At 37.1% G+C, this 22,246-nt stretch overlaps 1 protein-coding gene across 1 annotated transcript in view; it reads right to left on the reverse strand.

The window, feature by feature from the left end:
- Positions 1-22,246, reverse strand: part of LOC310737269 (putative C-type lectin domain family 20 member A) — a 52,271-nt gene that overhangs the window by 17,499 nt on the left and 12,526 nt on the right. The window contains exon 6 of the mRNA XM_083561510.1: positions 121-218. Within this exon, the coding sequence (XP_083417636.1) occupies positions 121-218 (98 nt within the window). The remainder of the gene's footprint in view (positions 1-120; positions 219-22,246) is intronic.

A 22,246-nucleotide genomic window follows, 5' to 3' on the forward strand; every position in this document is an offset into this window, starting at 1 on the left:
GAGCACCACCTGAATCTTTGTAACTAAAATAATTTTTTTAAATGTGCTAATATTTACTATACTACATTAGACCAGGAAAAGGGTGTGCACACTGTCATTTTGGTGCATCATGTGACTCACCAGCTCTGAAATGGCCGACTGCATGTCAGAATCAGTCACACTCTCATCAGAAGACTTTACTTTCAGTTTCACTGTTTGCTGTTTCCGCAGTAGATGAGCTAGAACACACACACACACACATACAGACACCAAGAAACAATGATAGGTTAGGTAAAATACCTCCAACACCCCCCCCCACCCCCACTCACTGGTGTGGCAGATGAAATAGTGGAGCTGGTTGCATTTCACGTCATTGAACCATCCATTATTAAGCACAGCGCAGTTTTCATTTTGATAATAATTATCAGGCTGTCCAGCAAGCCACATGAGGTTCGATGTGTTTGTCCCGTCTGACCACTTCCAGCTGTCCCTGTATAGGCCAATCCAAGATTGTCCCTGCACATATGCAATGCTCTGCATTCTGTCATTTTCCGCTGTGCTGTTGGCTAATGCCAAATCTGTATGAAATTCATGGCAGTAAGCGTGAGCGTCACTCCAGTTCATTGCAGAAGTGACACCAACATATCTGCCAGCAGCACTATTATTAGCTGTAAAATAACAATAGGTGTGATTACTATATTAGATCCCTTCAGAAATAAAGATTCTACTTTTACTTGTTGTAAAATGTTATGACTATAAAGTATGCATCTTTTGCAAGCACTGTACCATTAACTTGCTTAGACTTGAGGTTCATTAAAACTTATAAAAGTTAATCAAAACTATTTTCAAATAAAAATATTTTCAGTGCTGACAGTATCTGCAGGATTCCTGCAAGATCTACAGTACAGACTTTAGGTTTTCTTTCTCTGTGCTTCCCATTTATTCCACCAGATGTCGCCATTTGATCCCTGTGTCCCTAATATTTCCTATTGTTTCACTGGAGTTTGTTAAATTTGTTTATGTTGTCTGTCTGTTGTTTGTCTTTCTGATTAACTTGACTTTTCTTGAGTTGTGAGTAAGTCTTGTTTTGTAGTTAGACAAGTACAAAAATTTACTTCATGGTACAACAATACAGAAACGTACAGTTACAGCATAAGCATTAAAAACTACTTTTTTTTTCTGTTTTTTAACCTCAAATTATGTTTTGTGGTGAAAACATTTGGCACCCATAAATATAAATACAAGCATAATTTTATTCTTAAATATTCTTTCTTACATTTTAAGAAATAAATTGTGAGATTGTGTGGTTGTGTATATACAATACTTTGTTTATACATCAGCATGAAAAACAAAACATTTTTAAAGAGATCATCTTTGAAATCTTTGATGCTTTGTTAATGCTGCTAAGTCTGAAAGACTGTGTCATATTTTCAAAAATCAAGCTGAAATTAAGATGTCAAAATATGCATACACCATATGATTTCAGTAGCTTGTTGGACCACCTTTAGCAGGAATAACTTATATAATGGTGTCCTGTACGACTATAAGTTGCTCACATCATGGTGAAGGAATTTTGGCTCACCCTTCTTTACAACTTTGCTGCAGTTATTTAAAGATTGTAAGCTTTTGTTATGCACAGCTTCCCTAAGCATTTAAGTTGGGTTAAAGTCTGGATTTTGACTGGCCCTTGCAATTGTCCTGTCTTTTTGCATACTCCAAATCTGTCAGTGTTTTAACTGTTAGACAGATGACCTTACATTTGACTCTAGAATGCAAAGGACTCTATGGCCAACTTAATGACTGCAAGTTGCCCACGTCCTCTTGCTGCAAAACAAGCTCAAATCCTCACCTCTCCAACACTGTGTTTTGACAGTAGATATGTGTTTGGTATTCATATACATACACACATTTATTTAATTTTTTTTCAAATTCTCTGAGCATTGCACTGTCTGAACTTGGTATGTATTTGCTGTGATGTTCACTCCTGTGAAAACTGGCAACTGTCTTGAATGTTCTCCACTTGTGAATAATCTTCCTCATTGGAGAATGATGGACATTGAATTATTGGAAAATGACGTTACACCCATTCCAAAATTGATGGACAGCAGCAATTGCTTTTTTAAGATTATAGCTGATTTCTTTCCTCTTTGCCATTGTTTTAGCACATACATGAATGCTGTAAACTATCAAACTTCTACAGTTTGAGAATTTAATTAGTAGCACCTGGCTAATAGGCAGCCTTTTAAATCCGAGGAAAGCAGTAAAGGTGTACATACTTTCAATGTTTATGTGTACATAGTCACACAGCTATTTTTTTTAAATAAATAATGACATTTTGGTGTCTATACACACACACACACACACACACACACACACACACACACACACACACACACACACACAAACACACACACACACACACACACACACACACACATTCACACACACAACAACCAGGCATAACCTTATGGACATCAATCAAGCATAACATTATGACCACCTGCCTAATATTGTGTTGGGGTTAGGAGATATATATATATATATACAGTGTGGCAAATAAGAATTCTATACATTGCTGATTTCTCAAGTTTTCAAAATTACAAAGAACGAAGAGATCTGTAATTTTCATCGTAGGTAAACCTCAACTGTGAGAGAAAATCACAATGTATGATTTGTAAATAATTAATTTCCATTTTATTGCATGAAAGTAGTATTTAAGCAGAGAATTTTGTCTCTCACAGACCTGTTAGTTTGTCTTTAAGAAGACTATCCTATCCTCCACTCATTATCTTTATTAATTGCACCTGTTTGAACTCGTTACCTGTATAACAGACACCTGTCCACACAATCAATCAATCAGACTCCAACCACTTCTCTATGAGCAAGACTGAAGAGCTGTCTAAGGATACTAGGGACAAAATTGTAGACCTGCAGGCTGTGATGGGCTACAGGACAATGGGCAAACAGCTTGGTGAGAAGGCAACAACTGTTGGCGCAATTATTAAAAAAAGGAAAGAATTTCAAGATAACTGTCAATCTCCCTCGGACTGGGGCTTCATGCAAGATCTCGCCTTGTGGAGTATCAATGATCCTGAGAAAGACGAAGGATCAGCCTAGAACTACACAGGAACACCTGGTCAATGACACAAACAGAGCTGGGACCACAGTCTCAACGGTTACCATTAGTAACAAACTACACTGTCATGGATTAAAATCCATGCAAGCGCGTGCAAGGCCCCCTGCTCGAACCAGCACATGTCCAGGCCCATCTGAAGTTTGCCAAAGACCATCTGGATAATTCAGAGGAGGCATGGGAGAAGGTCATATGGTCCGATGAGACTAAAATAAATCTTTTTGGTATAAACTCCACTCGCCATGTTTGGAGAAAGAAGATGGATGAGTACAATCCCAAAAACACCATCCCAACCGTGAAGCATGGGGGTGGAAACATCATGTTTAGGGGTGCTTTTCTGCAACAGGGGCAGAACGACTGCACAATATTGAGGGGAGGATGGATGGGGCCATGTATTGCAAGATTTTGGGCAACAACCTCCTTAAGCCCTACGTAAGAGCATTGAAGATGGGTCGTGGGTGGGTCTTCCAGCATGACAATAACCCCAAACACACAGCCAGGGCAACTAAGGAGTGGCACCGTAAGAAGCATTTCAAGGTCCTGGAGTGGCCTAGCCAGTCTCCAGATCTGAACCCAATAGAAAATATATGGAGGGAGCTAAAACTCTGTGTTGCCCAGTGACAGCCCCAAAACCTGAAAGATCTGGAGAAGACCTGTATTATTTTTTTTCTATTGTATCAAATCTTATTTCATGCAATAAAATGGAAAATAATTATTTAAAAATCATACAATGTGATTTTCTTTAAGATTCTGTCTCTCACAGTTGAGCTGTACCTACGATGAAAATGACAGATCTCTCCATTTTTTTTGTAAGTAGGAAAACTTGAAAAATCGGCGGTGTATCAAATACTTTTTTTTCCCCACTGTATATATAATATATAATTAATAGGAATAATATATAATATAATATATAAAATAGGAAATGGACTTCAGAACTTTAACACCTCTTCTGCATTTATTGACAACTTATTATAACATAAATTTGCTTAATTTAAAGTAAAAACTGCACCAAACAAGCTGTCGACATTATTAATAGAGGTATGGAATAAATTCTGCTAAACAAGCAAGCAAATGTGAATACAGACAATAAAATAAAAAAACATTTGAACTCACCATTGAAGCATATAAAGGGAAAAAGGAGTGTGCAAGTGTAATCCCACCAGTATCCATATGGACCTATTAGACAACATGCTTCATTTCCACCCAAATTATCAAGCTGTCCACTATACCACTGTGTGAATGTATTTTTCATTGGGATATCATTAAAGGCCCAGCGCCAACTGTTAATATCATTGTACAAGCCGACCCAGGCAACATCTTTAAAGCTTTGTGCTGCCAATTCTTTCTGTAGTATTAACCAATCAAGGTCAGTTTCTACTGTAGCCAGGTCATCATATGTTTCCCTGCAGTAATTCTGTGCAGCTTGATCAGATAATACTTATGCACAAATATTTGCATAAAAGACAAGGTGGCTGGGACAACACCTGCAGAAAAGAATTGCTTTTATGAGTAACACTGCTGATACATTTTCTTTATTGATATGATATTCAAAAGCAAAAAAAAAGGAAGCTCCCAGGAAAGTATTCCCCCTATTGGTGAAAGTAAGTAACTTCTAACTACCTTCAAAGTAAATCCTTGCAATGTGATTTGGCTGGACATTCACAATTTACAGCATTATAGCAGCGATTTGCAGACTTATTTTGTAATTTTTTCTCTCAAACACATGTAGGAGGGATCATACCAATTTATGCTTAAAGGTTGAAAGGGAGTGGAGTACCAAATTGGGTGTGATAAGTGCCTGCAGGTAAGTGCAACTCTAGTCTATATTTGGCTTTATAGACACTGTCAGAACTCAGACCCCCATTAACAAATGAAATACCATTAAAACTTTGAACTTCAAACAATGAAATAATAAACCAATGAAGAAATCTTCCTGTCGAGAAGTAAGAAAGAGCAAATCAAGTGAAGAAATCTCCTCTCCTCGCACATTCTGGTAAATTCTTCCCTTTTCTTTGTAAGCCTTGTTTACCTCCATACAGTTCTAGTTTACATATACTTTTACACCCCCTATCTTAATATTTCTCATTTTTTTGTACCTTTTTTGCAAATAACTCCTTCAACTTTCACACCTTTTTCTTGCAAACATCTCCTGATCTTGCACTTTTTGCAAAACATCCCTTGCAGATTTCACACCTTTTCCCACAAGCATCTCTTGATTTTGCACTTTTTTTGCAAACCATCCTTTGTTTCATTTACATATTGTCTAGAAACCTCTTTCTTTAAGCATAAGGGAGATGTGCAGACCTGCAGTAACTACAGGGGAATTAAGTTGATCAGTCACACCATGAAGTTATGGGAAAGAGTAGTGGAAGCCAGGTTGAGAGAAGAGGTGACCATCTGTGAGCAACAGTATGGTTTCATGCCGAGGAAGAGCACCACAGATGCCTTATTTGCTTTAAGGATGTTGATGGAGAAGTATAGAGAAGGACAGAAGGAGCTGCATTGTGTATTTGTGGATTTAGAGAAAGCGTACGACAGGGTGCCGAGAGAGGAGTTGTGGTATTGTATGAGGAAGTCAGGTGTGTCAGAGAAGTATGTGAGGGTGGTGCAGGACATGTATGAGGACAGTGTGACGGCAGTAAAGTGTGCAGTAGGTACGACAGACTGGTTCAGGGTGAAGGTTGGACTGCATCAAGGATCGGCCCTGAGCCCTTTCCTGTTTGCAGTGGTGATGGACAGGTTGACGGACGAGGTCAGACAGGAGTCTCCCTGGACTATGATGTTTGCAGATGATATTGTGATTTGTGGTGAGAGTAGAGAGCAGGTTGAGAAGAGCCTGGAGAGGTGGAGATATGCGCTGGAGAGAAGGGGAATGAAAGTCAGTAGGAGTAAGACAGAGTACATGTGTGTGAATGAGAGGGAGGGCAGTGGAGTGATGCGGTTGCAGGGAGAAGAGGTGGAGAAGGTGGAGGAGTTCAGGTACCTGGGGTCAACAGTGCAAAGTAATGGAGAGTGTGTTAGGGAAGTAAAGAAAAGAGTGCAGGCAGGGTGGAGTGGGTGGAGAAGAGTGACAGGAGTGATTTGTGATAGAAGAGTATCTGCAAGAATGAAAGGGAAAGTTTATAGGACTGTGGTAAGACCTGCGATGTTGTATGGATTAGAGACAGTGGCATTGAGTAAAAGACAGGAGGTGGAGCTGGAGGTAGCAGAGCTAAAGATGTTGAGGTTTTCGTTGGGAGTGACGAGGATGGACAAGATTAGAAATGAGTTTATTAGAGGGACAGCACATGAAGGACATTTTGGTGACAAGGTGAGGGAGGCGAGATTAAGATGGTTTGGACATGTGCAGAGAAGGGACATGAATTATATTGGTAGAAAAATGCTGAAGATGGAGCCACCAGGTAGGAGGAAAAGAGGAAGGCCAAGGAGGAGGTTCATGGATGTGGTGAGGGAAGACATGCAGGTAGTTGGTGTAAAAGAGGCAGATATAGAGGACAGGGTGGTATGGAGACGGATGATCCGCTGTGGCGACCCCTAATGGGAGCAGCCGAAAGAAGAAGAAGAAGATTGTCTAGAAACCTCTTACTTTTTGACATTTTGGATTTAATTAATTCTAGTTTTACCAACTCAGCGCTTTATTTTTAACACACCAGCTCCTTTCTCCAAATGTTTTTCCTATTTTGTGTACCTCTCATCTTTTTCTTAGCTTTTCTTAGAATCTTTCCTGTTCTCAAAATATTTCCTGTACTTTGTGCATACCATAGTGATTTTACTATTTTTGTATTAATTTAACTACTTAGGTTTATACCTCTGCTGTTCAAATATATAATAATGCTTATTACTTATACTAAATAATGCTTAATGTTATTGTCTATTATTAATCTTAGTGAAGCTGGCATAAGCTGAACTTTTCTGCTTGCCCATGCACCTTGCTCTGCAAGATAAATCAAGGAGTTTTCTTAGCCTAGCTGTCTTTTTCTGTTTTAAGCCTCACTGGCTGCAGATGTCTGCGCACATCCTGTATCTCTTCATGTAGAATCAGACTTTTTGACAATTTTGTACCTTAACCTTTTCTTGCCCTATACTCAGACCAAGCTTACCTTTAATCGAATTGCCTATAAAATCGTATACAGCGTTTCACAAAAGTGAGTACACTCCTCAAATTTCAGCAACCATTTTAATATATGTTCTCATGGGACTACTATAGAAATGAAAATTGGATATAGACTATATTGCAAAAAGTATTGGGTCACCTGGTCATATGTATGGTATGTGATTTTTGAGCATTGCAATTCACATTTAGTCCCAATTTGCTCTTATAATTCCCTCCACTCTTCTGGGAAGATGTTCCATTAGATTTTAAAGTGTGCTTATGGATATATGTGTTCATCAGCCAAAAGGGTATTACAAAAGGCAGGTATTGATGTAAGTGAGAAGGCCTGGGGTGCAGTCAGTGTTCCAATTCAGTTTAAAGATGTTCAGGGGGGATGAGATCAGAGCTCTATAGCAGGCCACTCAAGATCTTCCTCTCCAAAGCATGTAAACCACATGTTCAAGGAGCTCACTTTGTGCACAGGGACATTGCCATGCATGAACAGGTTTGGGTTTCAAAGTTCAAGTAAATGCAAAATTGTATTATAGCGCATATAATAAGTCAGGCCAGCAATGTAAGGCTAAAGAGAAAGTAACCTATGAGGCTACATGCATTGTCAAATGGTATAATCCTCTATGTTTTCTAGAGAAATCACAATATCTTGACATGGAAATTATTCCTCAGCTTACATTTCTGCGTTCGTGGTGCACGCTTTCTGAGATTGCGTTGTGCATTTCCGGGTCGGCAGGCATCTTGCGGCTAGCATTTTTGGGACACAGGCAATTTTTCCATGCCACCATGTATTCAAAGATACTGTGGTAAACTCTGTTCTGCCAGATTGATGACAAGAGGGTGGCACGCACAGATGCAGAGGCTTGATACTCTTTCGGTGCTTTTTAAGTGTGTTTCTATGTACGAATTTATTAAATCCAGTAGCGTGATTTCCCAGTATTATCAGGCTGTCAAGAGTGAATTTGTACATGCACACATTATACTGGGGGAGAACACCGGTGTCTCTGTGGAACATTGTCAGCACCAGAGGCCCACCAGATGTCAACAATAATGTAGCATTAGCCATTATCTATTTAGTACAGAGAACATAGAAACCATCCCAAACGAAAAAAGGCAGTTTTTCCGAAGTGTGAACAGACCACTCAAGGGAAGAACACACTTGACAAAGCCTATTCAAACATAAAAAATGTACAACTACCACATCTGACCAACCAGACCATCTCCCTATACTCCTAACTGTTTTTCTGACCTTGCCTCTTCCTTAAACTTATTGCCCTGTTTACCAGTGTTCTGATTTATAGACTGTCTTTTCAGATTCTGTCTCTGCATAACCTGTATTGCCCTGTTATCCAGTTTTTGGACATTGGAACTGTTTCTTGGATCTTCTTAGTGCTTCACTGCTCTTATTGTCCTCAGGGATTTACAACAGCTTAGTCATTAGCTCGTGAGTTACCATAAATAATGAGATGACTGCCATCTGGCTAACTGACCATTACACAAAGGTTGTTTTTTCCTAAACTTTTAACACAAAGGTGGACACCCAAAATTGTATAAGATTCTGATTCTTTCCTGGAACCCAGGGGCTCATCCCTGCACTAGCAAGAATATGACCCTGTGCATAAATCAAGCTCAATAAAGGCATGATTTGCCAATGTTGTAAAAGAACTCCCAAAGCTGTGAAAGAACCGTACTAGACACCTTTGGGATGAACTGGAACACTGACGGCACTCCAGATTTCCTTGTCAGATTTCCTAGTGCCTGACCTCAATATATCTTTTATCAGTGAATAAATACAGATCCCTAAATCCATGCTTTAAAATCTAGTGGAAAGACTTCTCAAAGAGTGGAGGCAATTTTTATAGTGATCATTTGGATGTGGCTTCTAGAAAGGGTTCATTAATATCAGAGATTTAAAAAAAAATCCATTATAAAATAAAATGTACGTTCTTTGGCCAGAGAGAAAAGGTTTTCTTATTTGGTGTGTTTTTGATAGATAACTCACTCAAGTGTCATTGTTTTTGAATTCTGCCTCCAGAAAAAACTTGGAGACACGGGGAAGTTTCTATTCTCGAAGCGCATGCACTTTGTTTTGCCACTGTGGAGTAATTTCCATGTTTTGAGGAGTGGTTCTTTAATCCCTTCACAATGATAAGTCATTGTTAGTGACGAAAGTCATTTGCAAATTTAGCAAACACATTTTTAACACTAGTGTACATGTTTTTGCTGATCAAAATGATGGTAATAATACTAATATAATAAATGTTATGGCAATGTAATTATTTAAAGAGTTGTGTTTGTATCACACAAGTCTAATTGGAAGATATCGTAAAAATCTTCTTATTGAAAAAGGTGACTAATTGACCAACAGTGAGAACAGAGAGGAGAATGTAAAAATATTGGAAATACATTTTGTGGAGGTTGTGTGGATTGGGGATAGTGTGGTAAAACAAGGCAGTTATAATTTATATTCAATTTGTATTTTATTTAATTTATCTGGTCCTCAAGATAGGTAAAATAGGCCAAAGTACAATGAAAGCATCCAACTTAATTTCGGAAGGTTTCCTGTCTAGAGGTGTAACAGTACATGTATTCATATCGAAGTTTTCCAGGACACGGTTCGGAACAGGTGTACCAAATGCAATTTTTTATACGTACGGAACATAGTTAAAATCTCTAGGAGTTTTTTTAGGAACAATTTAAGTGGTGGACTGCAAGTTTGTTTAGTCTACACCTCTCCCTTTGAGCAAATTCTTTTTATTATTATTAAACTTTAAAACATACACAACAATGACAGGGCTATAAAAAAAAGAAGCGTCTTTAGGTTACATATGTAACCCTAGTTCTCTGAGGGAACGAGACGCTCTGTCGGAGCGCTTTGCGAACGCAACTGCTTTGTCCATGCTCTAAATAATGAGTCTAATCAGTCAAAATTGAAGGCAGGCTGTCACCGGCGGGGTGAAGTCATGACCAGGATGTATAAAATGATGTATAAAATGGAGCCGGCTTCAGCTTTTGTAACCGAGAAGGAAACGCTAAAAGGACGCCGGAGGTGTGGCAAGAGACGCACGCAGCGTCTTGTTCCCTCAGGGAACTAGGGTTACATACGTAACCTAGAGACGTTTCCTTTCAGGAACTCGAGCTGCATTGGAATAGTTTGGAAACGAGAGTCTAATAACACCACACCAACCAGTCCCTGACTGGTGTAAATGAGCACAGCTAGGTTGAAGGACAGAGGTGCCAGGAGTGGCACAGTGGTCAAGGTTGTAAAATCTGCAAAGGTGAGCGGGGTGGACCAATCCGCAGAGTCGCAGAGGTCTTGGAAGGACATTTCAGAGGACCAAGCCTTACTTCACGACAATACAAACGGACAATTATGAATATCAAAAAGAGTAAATGAATAAAGGATGGAAGGACTGAAGAAATTTGTTAATTATGCTGAAATAAGTAGAACAGTTAAGTAGATCATATCTTTAGAAAATTAAATATTAAATATAAAACTGATAAATCTGGCTGACTTTGCCCCATAGTTATAATTTTGGAAAAAACTAGATAGCTTACCAATTCAGGCTAATATTTAGCTTAATGATGCACATGGTTTAAAACACTGATAAATCAGCATCATTTATCAGAAATCTTTCAGACCTTGATATATTTGTTTTGAGATAACAGCCATTACATCTGACATGCTAAATTTTACTTCGACAAGTTAACAAGTTTTCAAACTAAGTTGATGCTTACAAATTCTCTGATGGGCTTCTCATTTTCACCGTCTGCCAGATATTATGGGTGGGTCCAAGATGTACGGTCATATGACAATGTAAGTATATGGATGCCTAAATACAGAGGGTGGTTCAACTTGGTTCTACTGGCTCATTTTACCTCACTCTCCCCTACATACATATGTCTTTTTTCTCTGGAAAAATATTGACTGCAATTTCTCCTAGCTGCTCTGAATTTTTTTGTGATCCAGCATTTGAAAGCCAAGGAGCAGGAGGTGAATAGATGAAGACAATAAAGAGAGAAATGAGTAGGTGTGTAGATAGCTGTAAGAATGCCAGGAAGAAAAGAAAGCTCAAGTGTGGGTTGTTATAGTTGGGAGAGATGTGACACTAGAATACAAAATAGTGATCTCAATAGGCAGTGATGAGCAAAGATACATCAAAATGTATTTTCGAACAATAATATAATACCTCAACTTTAAGTTTATCAAAATTAACTACAAAATACAGCAGATTTCATGTAGACTTCCATAGTATTTTACAGTATTTTAAAATTACAAAAATACAAAACACTAAAGTATTTCGATACAAAATATCAAGCAATTTCCAGTCATCATCATCATCATTTTAATCAAATACAAATTACAAAATCCTATATTATATTTGATATATGTATTTTAAAATACATGTATCATAAATAATGTCCATCCTTGTCAATAGGTAGGGAGTCATAGCATAGCATAGAAAATGCAAAAAAAAAAAACCCACTCACCTATGAAACATAGGAAAAAGAGATATGCCTTCATAATGCACTAGTTGCTAGAGGGTAAGAAAAAAATGCTTAGGTGCTTAATTCAGATTACTGTAATCAGGTGCTTTATCTGCATTTTCAGTTTACTGTATTTGCTTACAACTTTTTTTTATACTACAAAAATGAAATTCAGTTTCACTTGAATCAGTTACAACACTCTTGTTAGGATAATCAGTTTTAAATGATCTGCATGTAATTTTTTTAATATTCAAATAAATTCTAAAGCAATGATAAAGATTGTGATGAAACACTTAAACAAACCTGTGATCTCATAAAATAAAGTCCACCGTTGCAGTAGCTCTGTGTTTCTTTGCCAGCATTTGTGTTTTTATAAACGGAGACCAACCCCTTAGGATACTAAATCCCTTATGTAAATCAGTTTCAAGTATCCAAAAAAATTTTTGTTGAGCAACAACTAAATATCCACAGATGCTTGTTTATATATTTTTTCTATAAGACACAAGTCTGCATAAATCTACAAAACCAAAGTTAGTAAATGATAGTGTCTATGCCTGTGCATGCAACTTTGACTTATTTTTTTTTAAATATCCTTTTAAGACTAAAAATGTTAAACATGCATAATGCAGATTTACTGAAAACATTTTCATTTTAATTCTGCCAATAATATAAAACAGTCTCTAGAAAGGAAATGCAAAAAATTCATAACATAAGATGTATAAGACAAACAATTCCTACCTGCTCTTGTACACAACCTTTCATTGAAGTAATATAAACAAACAGATTCAAATAATTTAGATAGATTTTTATAACAAAGAAAAACCAACAACTATTGTTTTGCTTAATGCAAGCTCAAGATCAAGTTCAAGTTCAATGTATGCTGTATTTTTGTTTTACTTTTTTAAAGTATAAAGAATACAAAACGAAGTACAAGTGCACATATCAAATGATTCTGTTAACTGAATGGGTAAATGTAAATGCAAGACTACTTGTGCATAATGTTCAGAACCTCTACAGTTATGTTCACAACTAAGTTGTATTTCACATAAAATAATCCTGTATCCTTCCACTTTCTGGACTTGGCTGATTCATCCTGATGCCCTGATAGAGTTCTCATCAACTGGAAATAGACTTTACATGTCACATAGTTCAAGATACAGTAGGTCTTGTAGTGAGTCTTCTCTTCTCTCAAGGTTTGTTGCTTATATATACTTTTTTTTATACTTTTTCTTTTCTAAATTGCCTCTGGCTTGTTCATAATGAATATATATAATGAACCTTATAGGTGCTAATTTCTATTAATATATATATATATATATATATATATATATATATATATATATATATATATATATATATATATATATATATATATATATATATATATGATAATTTCTGTAAAGCTTTCTGAAGTGTCCATTGTTAAAATTGCTATACAAATTAAATTTATTAAAAATAAATAAAGAAAATTTTTCTCCAGAAGGTAAAGTTTATTGATCTTAACAGAGCAAGCAAAGAAGTATCAGAGAAGGGAGTGCTGGAAATAATGAACTTAGCTAAAGCAAGGTTCCTTGAGAAGTGTAGCAAGGAATACGGGAAACAGCGGAGAACACAGGATCCGTGAAAAGTTTAAGTGTGTAAATATGGTATGTATATTTTAGATCGGACAGCGAGTAAAGGGGAAAGGGATTTTTTCTATCTTCGGGTAGACAACCATATCTTGTCTCCTGGCTGGTAGGGAGGAGGTTCGGACCTCAGAGGATCTGCAAACCGTTTTGTGGTTCTAAGGGCCCTTTGTACCTGGGTTTGTGCAGACTCCCAGACTCTCTCGCTCTCCCAGAACCAGTGATCTACTGCAGGAACGTTGGCAGTTTCTTCCTTCCAGATAAAAAAATGAGGGGTTGGAAGCCGAGTATGCACTAAAATGGGGTCAGGCCAGTGGTTTCTTGGCGTAGGGAGTTCTGTGCATACTTGGCCCAGGGGAGGAACTGATTCCAGCTGCTCTGATCCTGGTTTGCAATAGGATTGGAGGTAGCACCCAAGCTCCTGTATCTTCTGCTCTGTCTGGCCGTTGGTCTGTGGATGATAACCAGAGGACAAGTTAACAGTAACCACAAGTAGCCTAAAGAACGCTTCCTTAACATGGGACGTGAACTGGGGACTGGGTATTTCAGCTGTTTCTAGAGCTGTGGCAAACCTTGGAGAGGAACCAGTCTGCAGGCACTAGAGAAGCAATCCACGGCTACCAGAATGCAGATGTGGCCATCCGAGTTGGGCAGATTGGTGAAGAAATCAATTCCTATATGGGACCAAGGTCGTTATGGAATTGGTAGGGAAACCAGCTTTCCCACAGGTAAGGGGTGAGGTGTCTTTGAGGTGTCTTTAAAATGGCACAGGCAGAACGGCCTTGGATGTATTTTGCCACATCTCTGATCGTCCGGGCCACTAGTAGTGGGATCGGAGTAGCAGGGGGGTCTGCCTCCTCCCCAGGTGGCCCGACCCCAGAGCCTCAGGGATTGACCTCAACAGAGGTTGACGGCAGGGACTTGGGACAAATGTCCTTCCCCCAGGGCATTTTAGTGGGGTAGGTTCCAAACGGGTGGCCGTCCTAATTTTCTCATCAGTATTTCACACGATGGGCCTGAGAATAAGGTTGAGTGGAATGATCCTGGGGTCGTCGGGGTCTTCGGGTCTGTGGATCCTTGAAAGGGCATCTAATTTAACAATTTTTATTCTCGGAGCCTGGACGATAGGTAATGGTATAGTGAAAGAATGTGAAGAACAATGCCCATCAGGCCTGATGGGGGTTTAGGCATTTTGCTGCCCGAAGGTATTGGAGGTTCTTGTGATTGGTGATCACGGTAAATGGTTGTGTAGCCCCCTGCAGCAAGTGCCGCCACTCTTCCAGAGCCAGTTTGATGGCCAGAAGTTTCTTTATTAGAGAAAGCAGGTATAGGTGATTAGTAGGAGGGAGAGGCTGAACAGGAGTGTTGAGCGCTAAAGGGAGGCGTAACTGGTGGTTCTCTGACAGACAAGAGTTAGAAAATCCCAAATGACAATGTTATTACATGACCTTGAGTTATGCAAAGATAGAATTAAGCAAATTTTAATGTAAATGCATTTAAATGACTGGAGAAACAGGTAGATAAACTAACACATCTTACAAACATGGTTTAAAAAATAAATAAATAAAAAAGTAAAAATATATTACATGCAATATAACATGAGTCATATTGTATATTCTCTCAATTTCTCTCTCTCTCTCTCTCTCTCTCTCTCTCTCTCTCTCTCTCTCTCTCTCTCTCTCTCTCTCTCTCTGTCTCTCTGTCTCTCTGTCTTTATCTCAAACATACTATTATATAATACACATTTAAAAATCCAAAGAGGGCCATTGGATCATGATTTAAAAGGCAAACTTACTGGGCACACTTCACTTTCTCTCTCTCTTTTTGTCATGACTTACTATATATTCGTTTCCCGTGTTTCCACTTGCACTTCTATCTTATTGTGTCTGTGTTCAATCCAATCTTTCTCAATCAGCAGCGCACCTGCCTCATCAGAAATGGCATACAAAAACCTGAAGTTTGACTCTCACTCCTGACCAGGTCAGCTAAACACAGTCTCCCTTCATTCCTGCAACTCTTAATTTTAATAAAAGCCTGTGTTACCTCCATATATCTAATGAGTTCTGTTTCTGGGACTTCTACCTCTATTAGTATCAACCACTATTTACATAACAGATTCAGAGCCCCAGCCCTCTGCTGTCTGTAGCCATGGCCCTCTCCTTGTCCTTGTGGATTATTAATCTGTCATGTCATATATATAAATATCACTCTCTTTTTATCAGTGAACAGTTCATAACCTCAGCCATGAAGAATCTATAAAAAATGGACATTTGGTGTCACCCATATGAGGAGGTCACCCACAATAATGACATTAATACATGACCTTCAGCTACACAGAAATAAAACTGATGTAATCTTAATCTTAATAATTACATTGATTTTCTTCAAGAGTTTGCTCGTTTTCTTTCAAACCTCTTGATCAATTTTGATAGAGCTATTCAGGGTAGTGCAAGTGAATGATGGGGTGTCACAAGGTTCCCCTTTTGAGTCGGGTTCCTCTGAGGTTTCTTCCTCATAACATCTAAGGGAGTTTTTCCTTGCCACAGTCGCCACGGCTGTTAATCAGGGATAAATACACATTGTTCACCTTAACTGTTAATTTCTGTAAAGCTGCTTTGATACAATGTCTGTTGTGAAAAGCGTTATAGAAATAAACTTGATTTGACTTGACTTAATGCAAATGTATTGAAATACTGGACAAACAGTGTAACTAAACAATGAACACATAAAAAGACAAGCAATCACTCATCAAAAAATCTTTCTCTCTCACACTCTTTCACACACACACACACACACACACACACACACACACACACACACACACACACACACACACACACACACACAAACAAACACACACACACACACACACACACACACACACACACACACACACACACACACACACACTCACAACACAAACACAAACACAAACACAAACACAAACACAGTGAGTGTATGACTGTGTATTAACAAGAGCATGCACATATATAACCACTTAAGGTCAAGTTTTAAAGTGTGTGTTTCTTTTTTCTCTCTCTAGAGCCAGACAATGATGTTGCAGTCTAGCAGGGTTAGTTCTAGAGGCTTCATTTGGAAGCCCTAGCAAAATGTATATTGATGCCCCTGGCCTCCATCCTTCCACCTTTTAGAATAAATAAAAAGCATTTGAAATATAAAAATATAATCTATAACCTTCTTATTTTTACAAAACCTATTATCAGTACACTATAGTATATATTTACTTAGATGTGCATATTAATTAAAATTTAACTAAAGTCAAGAAAACAGAAAAAACATGAAAAGTCATCTGGACCAACTCTTAATATTATTATTATTTATTATAAATTACTCACATAGACACACTGACTAAATCACCCAGGAATTTGTTACTAAACTGACCCACTATTTGAGACAATTTTTGCCCACTTTGTCCATATCCAGCATAATGTATGCTGAAATTATGCTGGATATGGATATAATTCCCCCTCCTATTGAATTAATATAGACTAATATAAATATGCACTATATAACCAAATTAACAGTGGAAGTAAAGGAGACAAACTATTAAGCAGAAAGTATAGTAAACTTCTTCAATTGTATTTGTATGTTTAAATAGTATTTATTCGGTAAACACAACAGCACAACTTATTTGAAAACTAAAAAAAGAGAGTGTGAAGTAGGCTATAATGATAATTTCAACATCACCGAAAAGACATACAGACAGTTAAAGTACATTTTGAAAATAATAAAAAATGCTCTAACGTAGCTTTTCTTATTTGTAAACTTTTCCTTTTCCTTTTATTTTTAACGTCATCACGGTGCTTGTGTTGTTTGAATATAGAATAAAACGACTGTAAATAATGAACCATTTTCAAATGGTACTGACGCAAATCAGCATGAATACAGCTCAGTTTATTATAGCTTCACGTTTAGAAACCTCTGGGATGCATTTGTTCGGCACCAACAGGTCAGTTTGCAGAAAAGTTGGATTTTGTTCATCAACTGTTCTGTCACTTCATGCCTTCAAAGTGTGGGAACCCACATTTGAACGGTGATATTAACTGGTTCCACTTCAGGTGAGTGACAATTATTTATATCCAATGGACAAAAAGCCTAGTTTTATGCTGTCCGTCTTTAATGGTGAATTAGTGAAAAGGTTTGTTATGATTATAGAGACCCCCATCCCAAAGCCGTAGGCAATTACCTGTAAATTAATTACACCAGTTGTTTCAGAAGGGAAGGGCAAAAATCCCAGGAAAACACAAGACCAAGAGTTTGTTTTAGCAATTAAACTAAGTGTAAGCCTGTGTCCTACTTATAAACCTTGTTAATATGATTTGGAACACATTTAAATATAAGTATGCTGTTGTGGAAACTATTTCATCCATATAGTGTACAGTAGTGTCTGCTACCAAGTGCAATCTGGTCTTTTTTAAAAACATAACCCATTTAAAACACATAAAAAACATACATTTATTGGTGTGGAAGATGAAATAGTGGAAATGTTGGATATTATGTCAACAAATGTGTCATTATTACAGTAAGCACATTATAATTTTCCTCTTGTTTTAAGGGGGAAATAATGAGTATTATTAGTCATCATATTACTAATATTATACTTCATTTTATTTTTACTAATTACATTTACACATTTTGTAGATTTACCAAATACTATTTACTATTTACCAAAACTTAAAACTGTGAAAAATCATGAAGATTTATGAGATATAACCAGGTAAGAGTTGACTTTCTTAAACAAATTCAAAGTATTTGAATAGATTTTCTTAAAAAACAACAAGCACTGTCTGTACATACAGTGTACTGTACATACAGTGTACTGTATATACAGTGGTGTGAAAAAGTGTTTGCCCCTTCCAGATTTCTTATGTTTTTGCATGTTTGTCACAATTTAATGTTTCAGATCATCAAACAAATTTAAATATTATTAAAAGATAACACAAGTAAACACAAATTTTAAATTAAACAAAATGTTTTTTTTTAAGGTTTTTATTATCAAGGGAAAATAAAATCTAAAACTACCTGGCCCTGTGTGAAAAAAATGCCCCTAAACCTAACAACTGGCAGCAACAACTGCAATCAGGCTTTTGCAATAACTTTCAATGAGTCTGTTACAGTGTTGTGGAGGAATTTCTGTCAAAAGGACAGGTATAGTGTTAATCCATGGTGCTGGTGTTGATGAATGTAGACATCTGGGAAAGAAATCTTATCCCTGAAGTAGTCAAAACCTAATATCTAATGTGGGGTGGTTAGTAGTGCACCTGGTTTTAGGGTCAGCACATATTAATTCAAAGATCAGGTTATTGCTCAGTGTGATGCCCATATATTTTATAAAGTTTATCATTTCAATATCTTCTCCTCAAAGAATAATAAAAAATGGGATTTTGTTAAGGTGCAAAGAGATTTTCTGTAATTACGAGATAAGGTATAGGTCTCGTCGCAAGGTTCGGAAGCACACCGCTCTTGCGGTGCGGGCTGCTATTTTAGATTATAGATAGTAGATTTCTATACAAACAAAATATCAACAAAATTTATGACACATAAACAAGTTGTATCTGTTCTTTTATACAGCCTATCATTGACATAATATAAACAAACAGATTAAAATAATTTGAATATTAAACAAAACAAATATTGGTTGGCTTAATGTAAGTTTAAGATCAAGTCTTTTTCTCACATATTTTCAAAATACAGAGAATATAAAAGCAATAAATTACAATGTCAAAAAGTCTAAAAATTCTTAGACTAGAGCGCCCCAGATCCGGATGCTTTTGCCGAATGTCTTCTCTCAGACACCTTAAAACCTGTCAGTAGAACTCGCTACTGGTGGTCGGGCCCCTGGGAACAAATTCCCAATGCATGTAAAAGAAAATATGGGAATGCACTTGGTTGAGCTGCAGACCTGCCTCGTCTTATTTAGATTATGAACATGATGGGCTCTCCACTGTGAAGACTTCATCTCAAGGTCGTATCCGTGCACCCATGTTTCATCACTGTTATTGATACTTAACATGAAGGACGGGTTATTCATAGCATGCTGATGGAGATCTTGGTAGACTTTGATGCTGTATACCTATGTTCCAGCAGCCTGGGGACAAACTTGAGAGCAACACGGCACATGTTCAAATCACAGTTGAGGATTGCCTGGATTGTTATATATGAAACACCAACAATGGCAGTAATGTTGTGGATGTTGCCAAAAGGTATAACATATACAGGGGGTTGAGCTTGTTGAAGGCCTTCCTGATCTCTTGTGGTGCTCCAGTGATGATCTTTCACTCTTGAAGCACACGTGCCCCTCAAAACACCTGAAATGACTCATTGCAGCATCGCTGTAAGTCAAGTGTATGTCATGTCAATTTTCTACGTTCCCTCGGTCTAACCAAGGTCTCATTTTTGATGAGGATGCTCAGGGGGAGTGCTTTACCATCAGGTGCATGAATTACATCAGATTACAGGTACATTTTTATTTACCAATTTACCTTTAATTTAATTCATATTTGCATTCTTTGGTCATTATGACAAAACTTTACACTGAAACGTAAACCTTTTAATTTAAAACTTACTTTTAGATCTGCCTGAAGGGCCACAAATATGATATTAAACATTTTACATTTACAAAATATTTGCACATTTGAGGCAACAATTTTCCTTTTAATAAGAATTGAACATTATTTTGCCCCTCAAGGATCAAATGTGAGAGCAGAAGAAGTGCTGTAAACATTTTTATTTTTTATTTACTTTGTTACACAAATTCTGAGTATACGAACAGATTTTCTTAGCAAAAACAAGTGTCTCTACTACGTCATGATTAACACAACTATATATAATCAAGCAATGATTTAATTAAAATAATTAAGGAACATAAATGATCTAGCTTTTACAGTTCCTTATTACCCTTTTTTTGTGAAAGACTTGTACATCTGCATTTTCTAGAACAATTGTATTAACCGTCTGGAGTCTGATTCGCCGCCGGTGTTGTGCCTAATTGAAACCCCCGGTCTGAAATCAACCACCCTTCGCGTGCACGCGGACAGTACCGTCGTATTTCCTGTAGATGGCACTAAAAACACGGAAAATTGGGTCAAATGTTTTCCTGGTCCTAACGCCAAAAGATACATTTGAAGAAACGTATACAGCTTCCTGTAGATGGCAGAATAAACTCAGGAATGTAATCATTTGCTTTTAAAAACACCTCCATGAATTCTAACCGCGTATTTATTTTGCGTTAATACATAGACTCACTAAAATTACTCGGATACACAAGAAAAAAAAAAAAATTTAAATAGCTAATTTCATTTTATTAACATGGACATAACTTGACACCACTTCTTTTTAAAGGTAGATTTACCAAAATAACATTAACAGTTAATATTAAAAGAAAAGAAAATATATTTGGCTGTCAAAATGAGAATTATTGTAAACGGCACTAGATGTTATTAACGCGCTATCAATTCAGCGCGCATTTCTGTTTTTACCATTTTTATAAAAAGTATAAATACATAAATAAATAACTAAATATAAAAGAGGCGAAATTAAAACCTCCAGTAAAACATACACTTATTCATGACATCTCTTCTTTACTTAGATATAAAATAAATAAATAAACTCCACCGAAAAACATTTTTAATCAGTAAACTTTTGTTTTATTTTTACACATCTCAAATCAAACACCAAATCCGCCATGTTTTACACAATTAAACCTCTGGGTGGTGTTTTGTGGGTTTTTCCCTCATAATGGCGAATCAAACTTAAATTACTGTCCTTACTGATCGAACAGATAAAAACAATACATCATTCAAATCTGTACAATGTCTATAATTATATATATATATAAAAGCTTCTTGATTTGAAGAGGTGCACTTTATCCGGGATCACCACATTAACTGTCCGTGTGGAAACATAGCAAAGGCTCTTAATGATGTCCACACATCTCTGCACTGTTATAGCCTTTATATTTAATCACTGTACATATGCTTACATATATATCACATGCTGTAAATATGATACATATTTATCTGCACTATTTGCACGACACACTTCTGGTAGGTGCCAAACTGCATTTCGTTGCTGTGTACCTGTACAATGCAATGACAATGTTCTATCTATGTATCTATCTGTCTGTCTGTCTGGCTGTCTGTCTGTCTATTTATCTATCTGTCTGTCTGTCTGTCTGTCTGTCTGTCTGTCTGTCTGTCAAATATTAATATGATGTGAGGTCCAGTTAACAGCTAAAACAGGTAGAAGTAATAACTACTTTTTACTTGAGTACATGTCAGAGCCAAGACTTATTTACTTTCACTTAAATGAAAAGGTATAATCAGTACTTCAACTTTTACCCGAGTATTTTAAAACATGAGTATCTGTACTTCTACTTAAGTAAAGGATGTGTGTACTTTTGCCACCTCTGAAAACAATACATCTACGAAAAGAAAACATGTCAGTACAGTTTTAAATACATTCAAACATTTTTTATTGGATTTTTATTTAACAAATCAATCAATGGCCTGGCTATAATTGGCACTGGCATGAAGGGCACTATTTAGACACTATTCTGGTATGATATGTCAGCCTTACAATCAAATCCCTCAAGCGTCCTGTCTCTGTTTATGGCAAAACTTTACACTGATACTTTAAACTCTACTTTTATTATTTTCTAACAAATTTTAGTTTAGTGGTTAAGGTGCTGGGTTACTGATCAGAAGGTTTGGGGTTCAAGCCCCGGTATTGCCAAGTTGCCACTCCTGAGCAAGGCCTTAATCCTCTGTTGCTTCAGGGGGGCTGTATCATGGCTGACCCTGCGTTTGGACCCCAGCTTTCAAGCAAGTTGGAATATGCAAAGAAAGAATTTCACTGTGCTGAAATGTATATATGACAAATAAAGTCTATTCTATT

Source organism: Silurus aristotelis, assembly GCF_946808225.1.
Source record: "Silurus aristotelis genome assembly, chromosome: 14".
Classification (NCBI taxonomy): Eukaryota; Metazoa; Chordata; class Actinopteri; order Siluriformes; family Siluridae; genus Silurus; species Silurus aristotelis.